The 20,131-nt window shown below is 41.3% G+C and overlaps 2 protein-coding genes and 1 non-coding gene across 7 annotated transcripts in view; 1 reads left to right on the top strand and 2 right to left on the bottom strand.

Annotated features, from left to right (window-relative positions):
• RNASE13 (ribonuclease A family member 13 (inactive)) overlaps nt 1–20,131 on the bottom strand; it is a 22,914-nt gene extending 2,783 nt beyond the window's left edge. Inside the window, exons 1-5 of one of the 5 annotated variants that reach the window (XR_013162272.1) lie at nt 6,044–6,105; nt 5,630–5,740; nt 1,013–1,052; nt 233–492; nt 11–105 (exon numbers count right to left, since the gene is read on the bottom strand). Coding sequence is in view for 1 of the 5 variants with exons in the window: in XM_077127303.1 (XP_076983418.1) it covers nt 11–105; nt 233–402 (265 nt within the window). In the remaining 4 variants the exon portion in view is untranslated. Of the gene's footprint in view, nt 1–10; nt 106–232; nt 493–1,012; nt 2,255–5,629; nt 5,741–6,043; nt 6,106–9,318; nt 9,499–11,889; nt 11,924–16,033; nt 16,325–20,053 lie in introns of those variants that run through there. The other 4 variants (XM_077127303.1, XR_013162274.1, XR_013162271.1 and 1 more) reach the window with 4 other exon arrangements.
• On the top strand, nt 9,725–11,514 carry LOC143655816 (ribonuclease 7-like). The gene is made up of 2 exons (XM_077127306.1): nt 9,725–9,978; nt 10,493–11,514. Exon 2 carries the CDS (start codon nt 10,533–10,535, stop codon nt 11,004–11,006), a length of 474 nt encoding a protein of 157 aa, XP_076983421.1. The 5' UTR covers nt 9,725–9,978; nt 10,493–10,532; the 3' UTR covers nt 11,007–11,514.
• LOC143656629 (U6 spliceosomal RNA) lies at nt 13,466–13,569 on the bottom strand. Its single transcript, XR_013162544.1, has one exon. It is a non-coding gene; the product is annotated as a U6 spliceosomal RNA (small nuclear RNA).

The following is a 20,131-nucleotide window of genomic DNA, read 5'->3' as shown; positions in this document are numbered from 1 at the left end:
TCAGCCTTACCTAGTCTGTGGGCTGCAACACTTAACAGAATAAGAGATCCTCCTGGTCCTTGATTGAGAAATTCCTCCTGATTATTCTTGGCCCCCTGGCTACTCCTTTAGGTAAAAAAGCACACACACACAGAGAGAGAAGGGATAGGAGGAACAGGCTTAGCTGATGATTCTTTGACTAAAAAGGCAGGAGCTGGAAGAGCTTCTTAGCAGGACCAAGGATTCTTCTTACCTGAGGCCAAGAACAGCCCAGAGGTGAGAAGAGGTCAGAAAGACTTCTGGATAAAGACCAGTCTGGAAAGGAGGGAATGTCCTCTGAGTTTGAGCAGTCCCTGTGTTGAGGGGGGTGGGTGGGTAGGGAGAAAGAGACAGGCTATCTGGTCTCCTCCTTTCTGGTGTCATCAGAACACTTAGTGCCAATGTCTTTGCCAAAAGTCCTTAAGTCCATGGGCTTTCTTTGATGTTTTATCTGGCCTGTAGGCCCTGCTACCCCTGAAAGGTGAAAAGGAAAGCACAATCATGTTTCTGAGAACAAAGTACTTCTTATTCCTGATTTTAGGGAACAGTGGGTCTGCTACTCTCATCCCACTCAGAGATGTCCAGGAGGTCATGTGCACAGGGACCTCCCACAGTAGTACTGGGCTGAGAATCAAAGACCTCCATGTGGACTCCTCCCTTCATCACTCTCACTTCAATCACATCAGCCCCATATCTGTAACCTCAGGCTCTTTAAATACACTCCTGGAAATCTAAGCATACTGACCATAAAGCCTGATACTTGCCAGGCTGGATTAGACAGCACAGCCTGGAACTCAGGGCATCTGGGCCCCCTTGTTGTATTTTTGCAATTGGTTGGTTCTTGGGTAGTTTATCAGGCAGAAAGAGGGTCCAACTCCCAACACTCATTTTCATCAATTCTGCCCTTCATCGGAAACCAAAGACCTAGCTTCCTGGAGTCTAGTCCTTGCCTTCCACAGGCCTCTTAGCCACCTGTCCCTGCAGGGTGCTATACCTTGTAATCTTCCTCTTTGGAGAGTCTCATTTCCCTCACTCTAGAGAATAAGAGAGATGAGTCAGAACACAGAACCCTCAGTGCTCCAAAGCCCAGGATATAACTCAGGGCTGCATCTTGGTGTTCCCCACTTCACAGGCCTGCTAAACATGCTCTTCCTGAAACAACAAACTAGAGTCTAAAACTGAACCTCTCCTCCCCACAACTTGTTTCTTCCATGGTTTCTATCTGAGTTTTCTCAGTTACCTATGCTAGAAACCCAAATGACCCTACAACCTTCTCCCCAACCCCATTGGGAGGCACTACTGTGTGGTAGCTAGAATTGAGGCTTTTGAGTAAAACAGACCAGATGTTGCATCCTGGCCCTGCTGCTTATATGCTGTATACCTTCAACTTAAATTTACTAAAAGATGTTAAGCTCTGATTCCTTCATCTGTTAAATGGGGTACTATATCTCATCGTGGTCTTAGGTTTCAATTAAAATGTATAGAAAAGGTTCTCAGCTCAGTGCCTAGCCCATGGTGAGTATTCAATATAAGCATGAGTCCATAAGTCATGAAGCCCTGGCAATCTAACCTAAAAATTTTCCCAAATAAGTCCCTTTCAATCCTATTTCTTCCCCTCCTAAAGCCCTCCTCTCTCCTGGACAACACACACACTCCAACTCCACTAAGGTTCAACCCATATTTATCTTTCACACCAACTGCCAGAGTTAAAACGTAGCCCCCTCTGTTGCCTAAATCTGTGGGATGACTTCTTATTTCTCATAGGATACAGTCCACACTGTATTGCATAGGACATAAGATCTTCTATTATCTGGTCCCCTGCCCTTCTGTCCAACTTCATCTCTTTCCCTGCCTGGTTCCCACTTTGTGACCCCATCCCACCTCCTTGTTGCTCATGCTGCCTCCTCTGCCTGGAATGCTGATCCACCTCCTCCGCCCTCACTCCTATCCATTCCACTGAGCTAGCTCATAGGAAGACTCAGTCCAGAAGTCTCCTAAGAGGCCTCTGCCTAGAAGATCCTCCTGGGGAAGTGCACACAGACAACCAAGTGACGGTAAAGCCCACACAGGCAGGTGGCTCATTTGCATGCATCAGCTTATGTAGTAACACTGGCTGATTTGGACTGTGCTTTGAGGAAGCTGACCACATTGTGATCCCACAACACATGACACCTCTTCCCTATTCCCTGCAAGGCTGCAGTTTCCTTGAAGGGGAGAAGGGTTTCATACCTCTTGGTCTTCCTCTTCCTTCATTCCCCACCCCCTACCCCCTCATCCACCACCACTCAGGACTTGAAACTGGATGACCTACTGAGCTTCTGTTTCTTCTTCTGTAAAATGAGGATTCTTCCTTACTTTATGAGGCTGCTTCTCCTCCAGGAGGAAAAGAAGACAGAAAGCATGAAAGCGCTGTTAACCATAAAACTATATGAATGGATAACAATAAGGTCTCCTAGATTCTACAGTAACTTTTTCCAACTCACCTCCTTTTTTTTTTTTTTGCATGGCACCAGGAATCATACCTGGTCTCCCATACCTGGGCCTCCCTCATGACAGGTGAGAGTTCTGCCACTGAGGCCACCTCACCCTTTTAAAAATGCAATTTTGTTGAGATAGAGTCACACACCATACAATCCATCCAAAGTACACAATCAGTGGCTCACAGTATTATTACATAGTTGTGCATTTATCACCACAATCAGTTTTAGACATTTTCATTCCTCAAAAAAAAAAAAAATAGAAAAGAAAACCTAACCATCCCATACCCTTTATCCCCCCATCATTGACCCCTAGCATTGGTCCATCTTTAACTGTTAAGTATAGTCCATAGTTTGCAATAGGTGCATTCTTCCCATATACCACTCTATTATTAACTCCTTGTAATAGTTCCATACATTTGTTCTAGTTCATGGAAGAAATTTTTTATATATGTACTGTTAATCACATCATCATCTGCCACAAAATTTACTGTGTTATATAGTTCTATGTTTTAACCTCTGGCTTTTCTTCTGGTGACACACATGACTCTCAACTTCCCCTATCAACACATTCACAACCAATTCAGCACTGCTAATTATACAATAATGTGCTACTATCACCACTATCCATATCCAAACATGTAAATTCAACCTGGTTAAAAATTATGCACATATTAAGCAACTGCTCCCATTCTCTAGCCTCATTCTATCTCCTGGTAACCTATATTCTAGATTTTATGTCTATGAGTTTACATATTATGATTAGTTCATATTAGTGAGATCGTGCAATATTTATCCTTTTGCATCTGACTTATTTCACTCAACATAAGGTCCTCAAGGTTCTTCATTGTTATTGTATGCTTCATGACTCTATTCCTTCTTACTACAGAATAATATTCTATCATGTGCATTTACCACATTTTGTTTATCCATTGACCACCTGATGGACACTTGGGTTGCTTCCATCTTTGGCAACTGTGAATAATGCTGCTATGAACATTGGTGTGTAAATGTTAGCACACATCCCTGCTTTCAGTTCTTAAGGTATACCACCACTCACTTTTTTAAATCTTTTTTTTATTATTATTGTCTTACTACCAAATACTTTTAACATGAGCAAAGCTTCTTATTTCCTTAATCACCCTAAGGTCCCTCCCCCATCCCTGCTCTGCCAGTCTTCTAATGCCTGGCTTAAAATTCATTGCCATGAAGCTTTCTATGATTAACCGTGCCCTTTGTGATTATTTTAAAATAATTTTTTGAAAATTATTAGACACCATCTTGAAAACAACATGACAAATATGGGAAACATAAGTATAAGACAGTTCCAGTCCAGTTTATAATTCAGTAGGAAAGACACATGTATGAATATTGCAAAAGCATGAGCACAGGGCCAGGAAACGTGCTAGGTGGGGACTGAGAGATGTGCCTTCCCATCCCTAACTGCAATCTTGGTAGTCTGGTCTTAAAAATCCTATTCTAGGGGTGCTTATCCATAGGACTGTGTCATCCATTCTGACATTGTTGTCATGGTTTCTTCTGCTCCCTAAGACTGATGTTGGTGTAATCATTAACCCCATTACACTGGCCTGTAAATATACATGAATTATTCTAGAGATGAAGAAACTAAGTTCTAAAGAGCTTACCGTCCCTAGTAGCTTGCTCAAGGTCACACATTTAATTCAGTGGGTCTCAACCAGGAGCTCTTTTGTTTCCCATGGGACATTTGGTAGTATGTGGAGACATTTTGGGAGTTCTACTGGCATCTAATAGTTACAGGCTAGGGATGCTTGCTAAACATCCTACATTGTGCAAGACAGCTCCCCACAAAGAATTATCTGGACCATAATGTAAATAGTGCTGAGGTGAGAAACCCTGATCTAACTGAAAGAATCAGTTTTCCTAACAAGGGAAGACTTCCTTATTCATTATATATTGAATAGGATTGGTTAACATCTGGGACTTTAGAAACATTTTTGTGGAACAGATTTTGTTTGTTATGGTGCTGGTTCTATCTGGAAAAAGACTACTGGCTAGGATGGCTGGTGCAGACTATGTTTGAGCAAAACCCTAAGATTTTTGGCCTAATTAAGGATTCCACAATCTCAGTAGCAACTATTTTTGCCCCTTCCAACTCAAATTGTTCAAAGAATAAGATATATTCTTGATAGTTCCTGATTGTCCCTGAGCACACACACAAGAAAAGAGCCTTATTCATCTTGATCTTCTTGTTATGACTTCACCTCAATCCTAAGATTGAAGTCTAGGAGGTGCATTGTCAGTTCCTAAATCTGCTAACCAAACCTGGTGTTTGGCGGTGGTCCCACCTGGGACCGACATCATTTAGGAGAAGAGCAAGTGCCTTCTAATTCAGAAGTTGCATCAGGTAGGATCACAGATATGCAAGACTATGCTATGTCCTGTGGGTAGTGTAACAGAAGCATGATAAGTTGTGCTTGTATTTCGGTAATACAGTCTTTCGGTAAAAAGACTGAATACTCTGGAGGGAAAAGATAAATCCAACAATTCAAGGTAGAAAATTAAATATCTTGAAGATAGTAAGTGCTGTAGGAATTTAGAGGTGTGAAAGATCTCTCTGAATTGGGAGGGTCAGGGTCACCTTGGGGCCTTGGTATAGGTCGCAAGGGATTGTTAAAAGTTAAATGGAGAAAAGGAGGATTATGAAGGGCCTGTTTGAGATTACGGAGAAAAACAGACTGACTGGGGTTAAGGTGCTCAGAGGAAACAAAGTCAGTGAGAAAATGGAAAGACTGTTTGCCAGATGGTGGCAGACATTGCATAGCAGATTACATTTACACTTTTATTTTTTTACAAGTGAAAAAAAAAGATACTTTTCCAATAGCTAAACGGGAAGTTGGCAATGGCTTATGAGCAAGAGCATTCTCTGGTGAAGCTCCTCACTCCCAGACCAGGTCTCTCACCTACATGCTGACTTGCCTAAAAGCATTCGTCTGAGAGCCAAGGATTCCAACCTTCGGTCAGTGCTGCTGCCTCCAGACCCACAGCTGTTCCAAGAAAGGTCATGAGAATTCAAAGACCCAAAACATGTCCCACATCTGACCCCAACTTGCTGTATGTTTCACTTTTCCCATCTACAAGAATGTACCCATTACCTTTATTTATCCTAAGATCAACAAAATTTGAATAACAGAACTTGGACCTTCTCCTGCTTGGAGGGAAACACTCATGGGCTTTCCATCGGTATCCAAAGGCTGTATGGAACTCTGGAAGACAGAGAGAGAAAGAGAGAGAGACTTAGCTCTGAAAGGTGGGCCCTGATCCAGGCCCGGCCCTCCTCTCTCCCATTCTCCACAAACCCCCTCCCAATAGCGGCCAGAGGAAGCAGCAGCTGTTGTCCTGTGGGGAAGACCGGCAGAGATCCACCTGGCACTGTTGGGATTTTTACAACACCCTCCCCAATGACTTAAAAAAAAAACAGCAGAAGCTTATGAGAGAGTTTGGGCCAACAGCAGTGACTATGGCCTAGGATTAGAGTAAGAAAGAGGCTAGGGTGGTTACTTCCTTACCCTGCATAAAGCCTGGCTGTTTTGAAGTCCTTTCTTCCCTCTCATCTTCTCCCCCACTGGTTTGTCTTCTGCTCCCCCTTTTCTGATTTTTCTCCTCTCCCTTCTGCCAGACTCTATGACCAGTCCTTGGCCTAATGCCCGACTTCTTTCATTCTTTCTGACCTTGCCCCCCTTCCTCCCTCTTTTCCTCCTGCCCCATGAATGCAGTGACCAGAAAATGGAAGAATTATCCTACCACATGCAAAATGAAGCAGATCTTGGAAGCTGGATAGTTTGGGTAAATAAATAAATGAAATCATTTCCCTTATCTAAATAATTGAGACAGAGTAGGGATTTCAGCTTTAAATGTGCAGATGGTGCACAATCCTCCAATTTTTGTGTTCAAACTTAAACCTTTGCTCTCTTTTCTCTTTGACCTGAGTCAGTAGGTCTGTGTTTATTTTACTTTCACCTAGTATTGAGGCAGCCTTTTCGAGAACTCAGCATAATGGAGTTGAAGACCAAACTAGGATAATTATAATGACAGGAAAACACATGAGCAGAGGGCAGTTCAATCATGGTTTGGAAGCATCTCACTCTAGAATAATTGGAAGTAAGAAGGAGTCTGGGCTAGGAATTCAAATGAGCTCTCCTCCTCCCACCCTCTTTTCTTCCACCTCTTTCCTCCTATTTCCCTCCTCCCCAGCCCAGCTTCCACTCCCAGGCTGGACTGACCCAGGCTGATACATATTCGATCCACAAAGTCTGCTTTGAACCGTGGATTTTTGTCTCCAAAACTTTTGCGTTTCTAAAGCAGTGGGGCATAGTTGTCTATCCACAGTCCAATCTGCAAAGATTCAGGTGCCTTTAGTAAGTAGTAAATTGCTGTCCCCACAGCCAAGTCCTCACTGAGGGGAGACCAGAGGCTTCAGAGAGCTGTTTGTCCTTGTTTCTGATCCTCTTTTGCCATCTAGTGGTGTTTCCCATCTCCAACACCATTTTTTTCTTCTGAACCTTCATGCTGATCCACAGTGGTGGCTCTACATCTACTAAAATAATGTCCTCTTGGCTTCAAACCTCCATTTTCCTGACTCGAAACCTTAATTTCTGGGCCAAAACACAAACCTTATGACTAGTTTATGAGGAACAATTACAATCCACACAACAGCCAGGTGACCCTTGAAACAAACAGACTTTTCATCCCTCTGCTTCCAACCCTCCCAGATCCCACCATTGTGCTCAGAGTCAAAGTCAAAGTCCTTCCAATGGTCTCGAAGGCTTTCCGTGATCTGGCCTCCAGTCCTTCTTTGAGCCCTTCTTTGCCTGCTCCAGTCACACAGGGCTCCTTGCTCTTCCTAAAACACGCAGGCCTTGTCTGCTTTAAGGCCTTTGTCATGGTGCTTTCCTTACCTGGAACATTCTTTCCCTCAGGCAAGCACATGTTCACTCTCTCACCTTCAAGTCTTTGCCCCAAAGTCATCTACTTCAATGATCCTTTTTAAAATCACTGCCCACTCACCCCCACCCTGTTCTACTTCTTTTTTCCTTAACAATGATCATTTTCAGCAAAATTTGTCATTTACATATCATAATTATTTTTTACTGTCCATCTCTCCTCATTGGAATGGAAGCTCCACAGGGATAGGGAATTTTGTCTTTTCTGTTCAGTGAAATATCCCACCTTGGTATATAGTATTGGCTCAGTGTATTAGTGAGGGTTCTCTAGAGAAACAGAATCAACAGGGAACACTCGCAAATATAAAATTTATAGAAGGGTCTCACATGACTGCGGGAACGCAGAGTCCAAAATCCGCAAGGCAGGCTGTGAGGCCGACAATTTCGATGGAGGGTCTGGATGAACTCCACAGGAGAGGCTCGCCAGCTGAAACAAGAAGAGAGTCTGTCTCTTCTGAATAATCCTTAAAAGGCTTCCAGAGATTAGATTGAGCATCACTCATTGTGGAAGACACCTCCCTTGACTGATTACACATGGAATCAGCTGTGGATGCAGCTGACATGATCATGATTTAATTCTATGAAATGTCCTCATTGCAACAGACAGACCAGCACTTGCCCAACCAGACAAACAGGTTCCACCACTTGGACAAGTTGACACATGAACCTGACCACGACACTCAGTAAATATTTGTTGATTGTATGGATGAAACTGAACCAAAGATTCTGAGATCACCTACTAGTTACAGATGAATTCTGAAAATGAAAATACAGATCATCTCAGATTGGAGCCCTCATACCTTGCTATTGGGAATGTAAAATGATTCTGCCACTGTGGAGAAGAGTTTGGTGGTTGTTGAAAGCTGAACAACTAACATATAGCCTTGCAATTCCACTCCTAGTTATATACACAAATAATTGAAAACAGGTACTCAAACAGATACATATTCACAGTAGTACTATGCACAATAGCCAAAAAATAGAAACAACCCAAGCGTCCATCAATGGATGAATGGATAAACAAGATGTGATATATTCATAAAATGGAATGTTATTCAATGAAACAAGTTCTGATATATGTTACAATGTGGGTGAATCTTGAAAACATTATGCAAAGCAAAACAAGTCAGACACAAAAGACCTCATATTGTATGATTCTATTTACATGAGTATCTAGAATAGATAAATCCATGAAGACAGAATGCAGATTGTTGGTTTCCAGGAGCTCTGGGAGGGGAGAGGAGGGGTGAAGAAATGCTTAATTTCTTTGGAGCTACAGAAATATTTTGGAACTAGATAGAGGTGGTCGCACAATTCTGAGAACGTAGTAAATGCCACTGAATTGTTCACTTTAAAATGGTTAATTTTATATTATGTAAATTTCACCTCAATACACTATTTTTTTAAAAGAAAACTATGTCAAACCTGATCTACCACCCTCTAATATCATATAAACCATGTTCGAGTTTTATAAAATTATAAAAAAATAAAAGGAAATAAGATATTGGTCATCTCAGTTTCCCAGGCCTTCCCAACCACAGATACAGCTGCTTCTCTGCCTAAATGTCTCACTTTCCTGAGTGCCATATTCCAAGTTCCTTGGATCCCCCAGAGCAGCACAGATTCGAGCTCCCCACACAGCAGTAATCACTACAAGGAACAGGACATGCAGGTGGAGGAAGGATTAAGGCTGGATGTTGAGAGCAACAACAGCAACATTTTCAATCACAATATTTGAACCATGTCCCCCCCAACTTTCCATAAAGTAAGGAGGGAGAGGGTGAAGAATGAGAGGTATTGTGTGCCTCCTCAAGGTAAATCCAGATGGCCTGGGTTGGCACCTGGAATTGGAGAGGCCTAAGGAATGACTCATTGTGGAAGAACTGCCAGGGATGGGACTAGGTATCATGAAGTGATGGCCACCCAATTCCTTTGAGTCTTCCATTTCCAGCAAAAGAGAAACAGTAACTCCCGGTGACAAGAAACCATATAGTGCAACTTCGAGGCCATTCCATCTGGACCTACAATCAGAAGAAAAGCATTCTTAAAACCAAAGTGATTGGCTCTTCCCAGGATCTGAGGCCAGAGGTCTATTTAGGAGATAAATGACAACTCTCCCTAAAATTGATTTTGGGTTTACACCAGGGTCAGGTGCTCTATTACAGACATTAAAACTATGTGGTCAGGTGGCAAATATACTCTTTGTGAGGATTCAAGCCTCCTCATTGCTAAACACCTTTAGGCAGTTACACTAGCTCAAGGTATCCACTTATTTGGGACACGTAAGGGGAAAGATGGGAACCTGACTCATTTCCTGTTCCAGGGACTGCTCACCAGCCCTGGCCCTGCCCCCAAATAGAAGCAACATAGAACAGGCAGGCTCTGAAGGAGTTCGACAGGAAGAAGAGGCTCTCAGAGTTCTGACAGCCCCGTGGTGGGTGGATGCAGCCTCAGCCTGCTGAGCAGGAGCAAAATCCACAGCACAAGGACTCAGCAAGGAGGTGAGACCTGGGTTAGGAGATAGGTGAGTAGAAAGAAGAGAGCATGGTGGGATTCCATCCAGGTAAGAATATGCTCAAGTGAGTGATAAGATGGACAAAGGAGAGACTCAACATGGGAAGAGAGGAGAATGGTTTGGGGGGATATAGGCAAAAAAAAAAAAAATGGAAAGAATGAGGATATGGAGGAGATGGGGATGTGGACATGGAGGAATAAGATTCAGGAAGGGGGATAGGGACATAGGGGCATGGAGACACAAAGAGGACGGGACTCAGAAAAGGGATAAAACAGAAAGGGAGAGGTGATAGGACAGAATGAAGGGAGAAGGGGATGCAAAGTGATGGAGATGCAATTATAGGATCAGGATGGAGTCACGGTGGATGGGAGCATCTGGAGAGGAAGCAATGAAACAGGGTGAGGGAGGATGGATACAACAGGGTGGAAAGATGATTAACTGGAAGGAGCACAAAAAAGAAGGCTAATTTCTCAACTGAACACCTCCTGCTCTGTCTCCAGCGACCCAGGCCTTCCATTCTGACTGACTTCTGTAAGAAAGATGACACCAGCCAGAACAGGATTCTGCCCTCTGCTGGTGTTCCTGCTGCTGGGGGTGTTGTGGGTGACTGAAGTCCCAGTCAGTGCAAAACCAAAGAAAAAGACTCCAGCTCAGTGGTTTGCAACTCAGCATGTGCAACCCAGCCCTCAAAGATGCAACAAGGCGATGGGCAGTATTAACAAGTACAATAAGCACTGCAAAAACCTCAACACCTTCCTGCATGACTCCTTCTCCAATGTGACATCCACCTGCCAGACCAACAGTATGACCTGCAAGAATGGCGATAAAAACTGCCACAAAAGCCAAAGGCCTGTGTCCCTGACCCTGTGTCAGCTCACCTCAGGGAAGTACCCAAACTGCAAGTACAAAGAGAAGAGCCAGAATGCACACTACATTGTAGCCTGTAAGCCTCCCCAGAAAAGGGACTCTGGGCATTCACCACTGGTTCCTGTGCACTTGGACAGAATCGTTTAGATTTACAGCCTTTCTTGCTCCCTAACTACACCTTAATTTTGTCTTCAGACCTCTACACCATTCCTCCCAAGCTCAGAACACTCTCTTCCTTTCATCACTTGGGCCCTTCCTGGCTCAGGCTCTTCTAGGGGAGGCTGAGAGGAAGCTGAGGCTGACACCTTGGAGGGTTGAGAGAGCTTTGGTGTTGGTCCCTGCTCTATGCCCTTGTACATCTCCCTTCTGCTCCCAGTCCATGACAGTGTGACAAGGGGAGGAAATCAGTGGAAAAGGGATGTTTGGGATTTATGGACAGTGCTGTTCCTGATCCTAAGCTAGGAGACTTCCTCAGCTCTAACAGGAAAGAGGATGGAGAGAGGCAGCAGGGAGGAAAGAAAAAGATAAAAAGGTACCACTTCATGTTTATATAGTCCTTCTTGTCTTTCATTGCACATCCATATGAATCCTCTAATCTCTTGTAAAGTAAACTTGAAAGACTTGCCTTTTTTAGGGATGAGGAAATTGAGTTTCAGAAAGCTTAATTAAAGAGCTGTCTAATTCATTAGTAGTAGAAACTGGACTTGAACCTGCATCTCCTTACTTGAAATGCAATGCACTTTCTACTATACTAGTTGGGCAAAAAAGGAGAGACTTCTCCAGGAACAAGATGAGAACTAGGTAACAGTTCACCCATGAAAAAATGTTCCCTGAGAACTCTGGAGAGCCAGTTACCCTGTGTTGGCTGCAATAAAGGTCATTACCTCTCTAGCCAAGTAACTGTGTTTATGAGGTGCCCCTGGCATCATAATTCATTCTCTCTGCCTTTCCCTCACCCTCTTCCTCTCTCTCACCCTCTCTCCGCCACCCCCTAACTGTCCCTCCTTCCGTAGTCCACTGCTCTTCCAACCTGAGCCCTGGTGCTGGCTGTGGCTAGATCCCCTTGGCCTGAAGGCACAAGGTAAGGGAAGTATCCCGGCTTTATACCCTTTCTCTGAGATCACATTTCCCTTGACCTCAAGGGACTTCCATGACCCAAAGCCTGCTTGTCACAAACAGGCTGGTGGGAGCTGCCGGAGCTTCCTTCCTCTAGATAATGATCTCCCTTAGTGTTTCCCTGGCTCTCTGCTCTGGCAGTCTGCCTGGGCCGAGGGGTTGGGTTGTGGAAATGCCATCTCCCTTTTCCCTTGGACTGCAGATACCATTTCTCCCTCTCTAGCGAGTGGAGCTGGAGAGGCTGTGGCCTTATGTTGGCTCAGTCCTGATATTCCTTCCCTCCTGGCTTCCTTCATCTCAGTTCCTCAAACTGTTCTATACCCCATGCCTACTCTACTTCAAAACCCAACTACCTTGTTAAACTTTCCAGCCCCTGCAGGTGATTCTACTCTCCCTCCCTTGCCTTGGGAGGGCACATGGGGAGCCTTCACAAGAACTGGAAATGTTCTATTCTTGGTCTAGATGGTGATTCATGGGTATGTTTACTTTGTGAACACTCATTGAGCTGTGTATTTAATATTTGTGTAATTTACATAGATAAGTTATACCTCAATAAAAAAAATCTCCTGAAAAATATACTTCTTAAGTGTTATTTTAATTAACTTCAGTGCTCCTCTACTGCTAATAGTCAGAGAAAGCTTTGAAGCCAGACAGAATGGAATGCAAATCCTGGCTTTTTCCTACCTACATGCCCTGGAACAAATTACTGAACCTCTCTGCTGCTCTGTTTCCATAGAGAAAAATAGGAGTATTACTACCTACAACACGGGGTTAAAGAAAGAATTAGAAATGATGTTTATGATGCCCTAGTCAGCCCTTAGACACTGGCATATCTGCTTTTGGCAAACACAGAGAGCAAGGCAAACACCCAACTCACCCAACTTCTGCTAGAGTGATTTTGCGTAAGTGGACTACAGGGCAAGCCTACAGGCAGAGTCCTGCTAAGTGCACTGGGTGCTTTGGAAAGATAGAGGGAGACAGTAGGGAAGGGACAACCAAAAGAGAAGAGCAGAACATTGAGCGAACTGAAGCAGAGCATGAGGCCTGTGAGTTGAAGAGGAGGCCATCACAAAGGCTTTAAAGTAGAGGTGCACGAAATACACACTGTGGCCAAATGCCAAGTGACTGAGAGTAAAACTCAATATTCCCTGGAAATTGAACATTGCCATCAGAGAATGAACTTCTGAGAAATTCAAATAAATCTGAAAATTTATCCTAAATATTACTTTATTTCTTTCTTCTATGGTCACCATACCAGACATTTGCCATTCTAAATGGATGCTTCTTATTTTCAGCAGAGGTGCATAGAAAAGCAAAATACTTGGGGGGCACCTGATTTTTCTCTTTACTTTTTTCTTACAACACGATGTTCTATACTGAAGATTTTTCTTATGGATATTTTGTGGTTTTGGAGATGTCCTCATAATTTTTAAAATTTTTATTTTGGTAACATATTTGCAGTCTAAAATTCCCCCCATCTCTAACCACGTAAAAATATGGAGTGCTTTACAAATTTGTATGGCGTCCTTGCACAGGGGCAACACTAATCTTTGTATGGTTCCAATTTTAGCATATGTGCTGCAGAAGCAAGCACTTCATAAAATTTTGAAGTGGCTGAAGTTATGTTTTTAATGCATCCTCTCAAAATGAGATGAATTTCTGAATAGGAGTTTTTCTTGAAAGACTCATGGCCTAAAATTAAATAACTCAAACTTAAACATAGTTCTAAAGTAATTTATGGAGGTAAGAGGTCAGAATAGTTTTACCCTTGAAAGTGTATCCTCTGGGAGGGAGAATGACAATGCTCTCTGAAAAGCTGAAAATGTTCTATTTTTGGTCTGGATGCTGATTGCATGAGCATGTTTACGTTGTGAAAACTCACTGGGCTGTACACTTAAGACTGTGTACTTTACTGAATGTAAATTATAGCTCAATTTTAAAAATCCTCCTAACATCTATAGGTATTTTACCATGAGAAATTGCTGATATATAATCAATTTTACAAAGGTTAGAATTATGATATAATCTAATTTCGATTTTTCTGCCTTGTACTATTTGTTAAATTAAATTGTGCTCGTACTATCAATAAATTGCTATCAACACTCTGTGCTCAAAAAAGTCTATAATGGTCTTCCTAAAATTTTATAGCTAACACATTTCCTTATATTATTTATAATAGTCAACTCATTTTCCTATTCTTTAACTATGTGACAATTCTTGTTTGGTATATAATATTATGTGCTTTCACAACCGTTAATTATTTGCAGCATTTTTTAAAAAAATAATAAATGTGCATTTACACATCCACTGGCTGATAGAATTTGAACAGTTTTCAAAGTTCATAAGGAGAATTTCACTCCAAGTTACAACTAGAATGTTTACTAATGTATGAAAGTGACTCTTCAGATATTAACAATGTATCCAAATGACTTTCCTGTTGTTACTACTGATGCTTTAACTGACCAGATATGCCAGTCACTCACTCCTTAACATAATCCTAATTGCAGCTGGTTTGAGGGGTACCAGGAATAATCTTGAAATAGGCATTTGGCTATTCAGCCTTCCAAAGACCAAAGCTAAGGTCCAAGAAGCGTAAAAGCTTTGAGCCAAATACCAAGGCTGGCTGAACCTTTATGTACCCCTGCTTGAAATTTGAAGAATGGAAAAAGGAGACTGATTAATTATAAGATATTTCTGTTACTAGAGATAAGAATTCAGAGGGGAAGGGTATTCAGGGGAGTATCGCCCAGTCTTGTGTAAATGGCTTTAAAGAGAATTGTTTCAACCTGGATCTAAGGAGCAGAAATGGAATCCAGTAAAGAAAGTAACTAAGAGGTGGAGCTAAGGGTGAGCTCGTTTTCCTTGGAGCTAGACTGCGTGAAGTGGATTAGTTGGAAGACTTGTCTATATGGACCAGAGGAGTTCCCAAGTTTCCACATCTGAAGTAAATGAGCCATAGACACTATGAAGAGAGTCAGCTGAATCAGTGTGAAGAGAAGGTCAGAGTCCTAATCTCAGGGTCCTGTCCTTTGATCATTTTCAGCTATGGCAGCAGAAAACATACTATTGACAACAACATGCAGCTGGTCTTCTCTTTGGAAGAGCCTTGGCCCATTTTATCACGTTTCCCTTTTGTTCTTTTGCAGCTAGACTTCCAAAAGTGTTTAGAAGAGTTCAGATACTCATTGTTTTAAGTTTCCTCCTCCCCCAACCTCACCTCTGTTATTGAGGAGAACAACTCTTGCCAGGATGTTTACCACTTTGGACTCCAAACCAGGCAAGCTTGAGAGCTTCCCCAGAAGGCATAGGGACATGAAAAAACCCACATTCCTAATGAGGACTTGTAGGAAGTCCATAGTTCACAAGAGGAGAAGTAAGGAAAGATGTCTGCCCATGCTAGGGATACACCCTTTAATAGAAAGGTTTTTTAGAGGAATGGGAGTTTCCTCGTCTCATAAAGGTATCTACTTTATAGGCATATTATGAAGCACTTAGCACAGTGTCTGGCATGTAGAAAAAGCTTGAGATATATTAGTCTTTATATTTATAATTATAGTGTCAAATATGGAATGATCAAACCCGTGATAGATGGAGCAAGTCTAACTTCCATGGCAGAAGAACAAAGAAGTTAAACAAAGGAGCCCTCATCCTCCCTTTGCCAAAAAAAAAAAAAAAAAAAAATGTTCCTAGCCAAGATCAGATAAGGTAAGGGTAAAGGTCAGACAAAAAGGACAATATGCATCAATTTCTGTAGGTAAGATAATTTGGAGGAGGGAGATGCTTTCAATCAGAGAAAAAAAAAAGTTATTGAGTATTTCTGTTAAGACTACATTACTTAAGGGAGGTTTCCTCTCATCTTTACCATCCATGAATACAAAGATATTCAGAGAAGCCAAAGAATTTAGTGCCACTAACTTTTTTAAAAACAAACATTATTATTTTTTACAGTTTCTGCATGATAGGAATTCAGAAGAGCACAAAAGGGACGGTTTTTCTCTGCACCAGCTGAAAGATTCAATGAGTAGGAGCTGGAAGCATCTGAGGACGCATTCACTTACATGTCAGGGGGTTGATACCAGTGTTGGCTGGAATCTAGTTAAGACTGTTAACTGGTTCCATGTGCGGCTTCTGCAGGTGGACTGGGATTCCTCAACACATCATAGTTGGCTTCCAAAAGGCAAGTCTCTGGAGAACCAGATGAAAGCTGATTCCTTGTAATGACCTAGCCTCAGAAGTCACGTAGCATCAGTTCTACCGTGTTCCATTTGTCTGCTCAGTCACAAATCCCCATGCAGATGTAAGGGGAGGGAACCTAATTCTCAGGGTTTGGTGGGAGGAGTGTCAGTTCACTGTGAAAAAAAGAGCAAGACTGTGAGGATCGGCAAGCCCAAATTCCATAGGGCAGGTTGGAGGCTGGGAACTCCAGTGAAGGTTTTCCATGAATTCCCTGGGAAAAGCAGGCTGGCTTTTCTCTCTTCTGACTGCTGAAATCATTTGTTTTTCTTGTTAGGCCTTCAACCTATTGGATGAGATTTCTCTCAGTATTGAAGACAATATCTTTAGCTGATTGTAGTTGCAATCAGTTATAGATGCAATCAACTTAACTGAAGATTTCAACCCACAAAATATCCTCATAGTAACAATTAGGCCAATGCTTCCTTGACCAAACAACTGAACACATTAACCTAGCCAAGTTGACTCATGAACTTAACCATCACACATGGTGAATAATTTTTTCTACCAGTTTTAATAGTGTTCTTTGAGAAATCCTAATTCTGCAAAATGTTCTGCCTGACAGATGCTCTGTGGACAAATGATGATGGTAAATGTTCAAACTGTATTTCCCTGCTGTAACATCTCAATCTGATATATTGAACTAAATGATATATTTCATATTAAATACCTGAGTTCTGTCATCTCTTTCTCCATCTGCTTGGCTGACACCTTTTTCCATCACTATACTCTCTCCTCTAAAAATTAATAGTAGCACTTAATTTTTGGCTTCCTCTTTTGGCCACTAACTTTTGAGGCTGTTCTCCATACCCTTTCCAACCCAGAGTTCAATTATCACAGCAATTGATGGTAAGGGGTTCTAGTGACATTTCCAACTCGACCTCCTGAGATATTTAAACTAGTCCTTAAGTTGGTTTACTATTCCCTCACCCTGGTCATGGAAGACCTCTGATATTTTCCCCATCAAATGACTCAGCCCCATTTTCTAGTTTGTTTTCCATTACTCAAAGCCTCCAGGAATGTCCATGGTTCATGCTCCTACAGTGCTTTCCTATGGGATGGCTACAGTGAAAAAATATTGTGGTTCTTTTTTTTTTTTTCACATTTGAAACATTAAACTAACCTTGGTGTGAATTCATACAAATTCCTGTGTGGGCCACGGCATTTAGCACAAGATGGAACTTTGCATCTACATGGCTTTAGGATTTTTTCAAGGTATTCAGAAAATTGCAATGTTGTAAGAGGCCTTACCCAGTAACCTCAGAGATCATCTAAATATGCATTCCATATTTTAAAAATGAGAAAAGTAAGACTCTGGAGACTTAAACACTTTGCTCAAGATCTCGTGTCTAGTTTAGGCAAGGACTTGGGTTTCTTGAATTAGTCCAGTGATGTTTGCAAACCAGCACTCTAATTAATGGTCCCCGGTGGATCTCAGACATTTTTTCAGCAAACGTGAATTCACAAATCAACATACTAATGGGCAGAGTCCCAGGTTTGAGACAATAGCGTGTTCATCCAAAAGAGTGTTTAGTGCCCGTGATCCTGACATGTTTTCATTCCTGCCCATCACCTGTGGGCCACATTCCCTTAACCTGAATGCTCACATTGTGTGAGTCAGGAAAAAAGTCCAAGTAACCCAAGGACTTGATGATAACTAATATAGCATGTCCCTGTTAATGCCATTGGCCTTTGGAAAGATAAATAAGGGTGCACAGCAAGAACAAAGGCCTTCCCCTCCTGTGTGCTCTTCCAGACCAGGGTGAAACGTTGCAGAGATCCTGTTTGGTGGGGTTCCATAATGGGCCTGAGACATCCCACAGAGTTTTTCTTTTAAAATATATGTGTAACATGAAATTTCACAACCACCACCCATTACTAAAACTTTATCACCACCTCAAACAGAAACTTTATCCCCTTTAAACAATAATTCCCCATTTTTCCTTACAACCTGAACCTTGGTAACCTCTAATATACAAAATCTCCATGAATTTGCTTATTATGTATATTTCACATAGGTGGAGTACAACAATATTTGCCCTTTTTTTGTCTGACTTATTTTACTTAGCCAAGTTCAAGGCTACGTGTTTTCAAGATTCATTGTTGTTGTAGCATGTATCTTAACTTCATTCCCTTTTATTCCATTTTAATATATACTGCATTTTGTTTATCCATTGATGGACACTGGATCGTTTCCATCTTTTGGCTATTGTGACTAATGCTGCTACAAACAGTGTTATTGTACAAGTACTTATTTGAGTCCCTGCTTTCGGTTCTTTGGGGTATATATCTGAGAGTGCAATTGCTGGGTCATCTGGTAATTCCTTGTTTAATTATTTTTTAATTTAAAACTTTTTAAATTTGAAATACTTTCAAACTTATAGGACAGTTAGAAAAATAATACAAATCCCATACAGAGAACTCCAACATATCCCTATCCCCCCAAATACCTACAGCCACCACTTTTAACATTTTGCCACTTTTGCCATATCATTCATTCTATCACTTCATCTATCATTCCATCTATCTGTCAATCCCACAGCATTTTATCTTTGGTTGGGGTCACAATTCCTTATTCTCTACCCTCAGAGGTGGGACATCCCAGGCCAGTTGTTCTGATCATCTAGAACCTACAGGGCAGTGCTCCCAACCTCTCCTGAGCTTTCTCTGCAGTTTCCTTCCTTCATTTAACTATATAGATTAGCTAATACATACACATGAATGTTTTATATATCATCTTAAAATTCCATTTGTGTTAATAATGGGGAAAATGGGGCATCATGTCTGTAAATTATTCTCAAAAAGCTCAGAAACATTAACAAGTGGGGGATCTGAGTAAAGATCATAAGGAAGCTCTGTGTACTATTTCTGAAGCTTTTATATATATTTGAAATTATTTCAAAGTAAAAACATTTAACACTGTAAAAACAACAATTAAAAAGTCATTTGGCCTTTTCCATATCCTCCACCATAAAGTTTGTTTGTTTTAAATTTAGATGGGGGGGAGAAGTTGTGGGTTTACAGAACAATCATACATACAATCCTATACACATGTAAGGATTTCTATACACCATCTTGCATTGGTGTGGAACATTTGTTACAATTGATAATAGCACTTTTTTATAATTACACTCTTTTTTTAACAGTAGTAGCCAGCATTTATTGTTGTAGATACTGTGTGAAGCAATGTATAAGGATTACCTCATTTAAAATACACAATAAACAGCCTGTGAAATATGTCCTATTTTTTTTTAATTAGGAAAGTTGTAGCCTTACAGAAAAATCATGTAAAACTACAGTTTCCATATGCCTCCTTATTGTTAACATTTTGCATTATTAAGGTAACTCTGTTACAACTGATGAAAGAACATTAAACTAGTATTATTAACCATGGTCCGTAGTTAGGCTAGGTGTATTTTTTCCATATACCACCCTATTATTAACACCTTGTGTCATATATTTGTTATAATTCATAAAGGAACATTCTTATATTTGTACTGTTAACTCCAATCCATTATCCAAAACAGGGCTTACTGTGTTATATAGTCCCATGCTCTATGGTCTAATGATTATTCAATTAACATACACAACCCAAAACTTCACCCTTAAGCCCAATGACATACATAATTTAGCATTGTTAATTATACTTACAATGTGCTACCATCACCTTTACATTCAATCTAAATAGAAAAACTGTACAAATTAAGCATCAGCTCCACATGCTCTACCCCATTTATAACCTCTGGTAACCCATATTCTAGATTCTAAGTCTATGAGTTTGCTTATTATAATTAGTTTATATCACTGAGATCATACAATATTTGTTTTGTGTCTGACTTATTTGCCTCAGCATAATGTCCTCAAGGTTCATCCATGTTATTGCATACATCATGACTTCATTCCTTTTGACTGCTCAATAAAAT

This window comes from Tamandua tetradactyla, chromosome 14, assembly GCF_023851605.1.
Source record: "Tamandua tetradactyla isolate mTamTet1 chromosome 14, mTamTet1.pri, whole genome shotgun sequence".
Classification (NCBI taxonomy): domain Eukaryota; kingdom Metazoa; phylum Chordata; class Mammalia; order Pilosa; family Myrmecophagidae; genus Tamandua; species Tamandua tetradactyla.
Note: the sequence above shows the minus strand (reverse complement) of the source record. Positions and strands in the feature narration are given on the sequence as shown.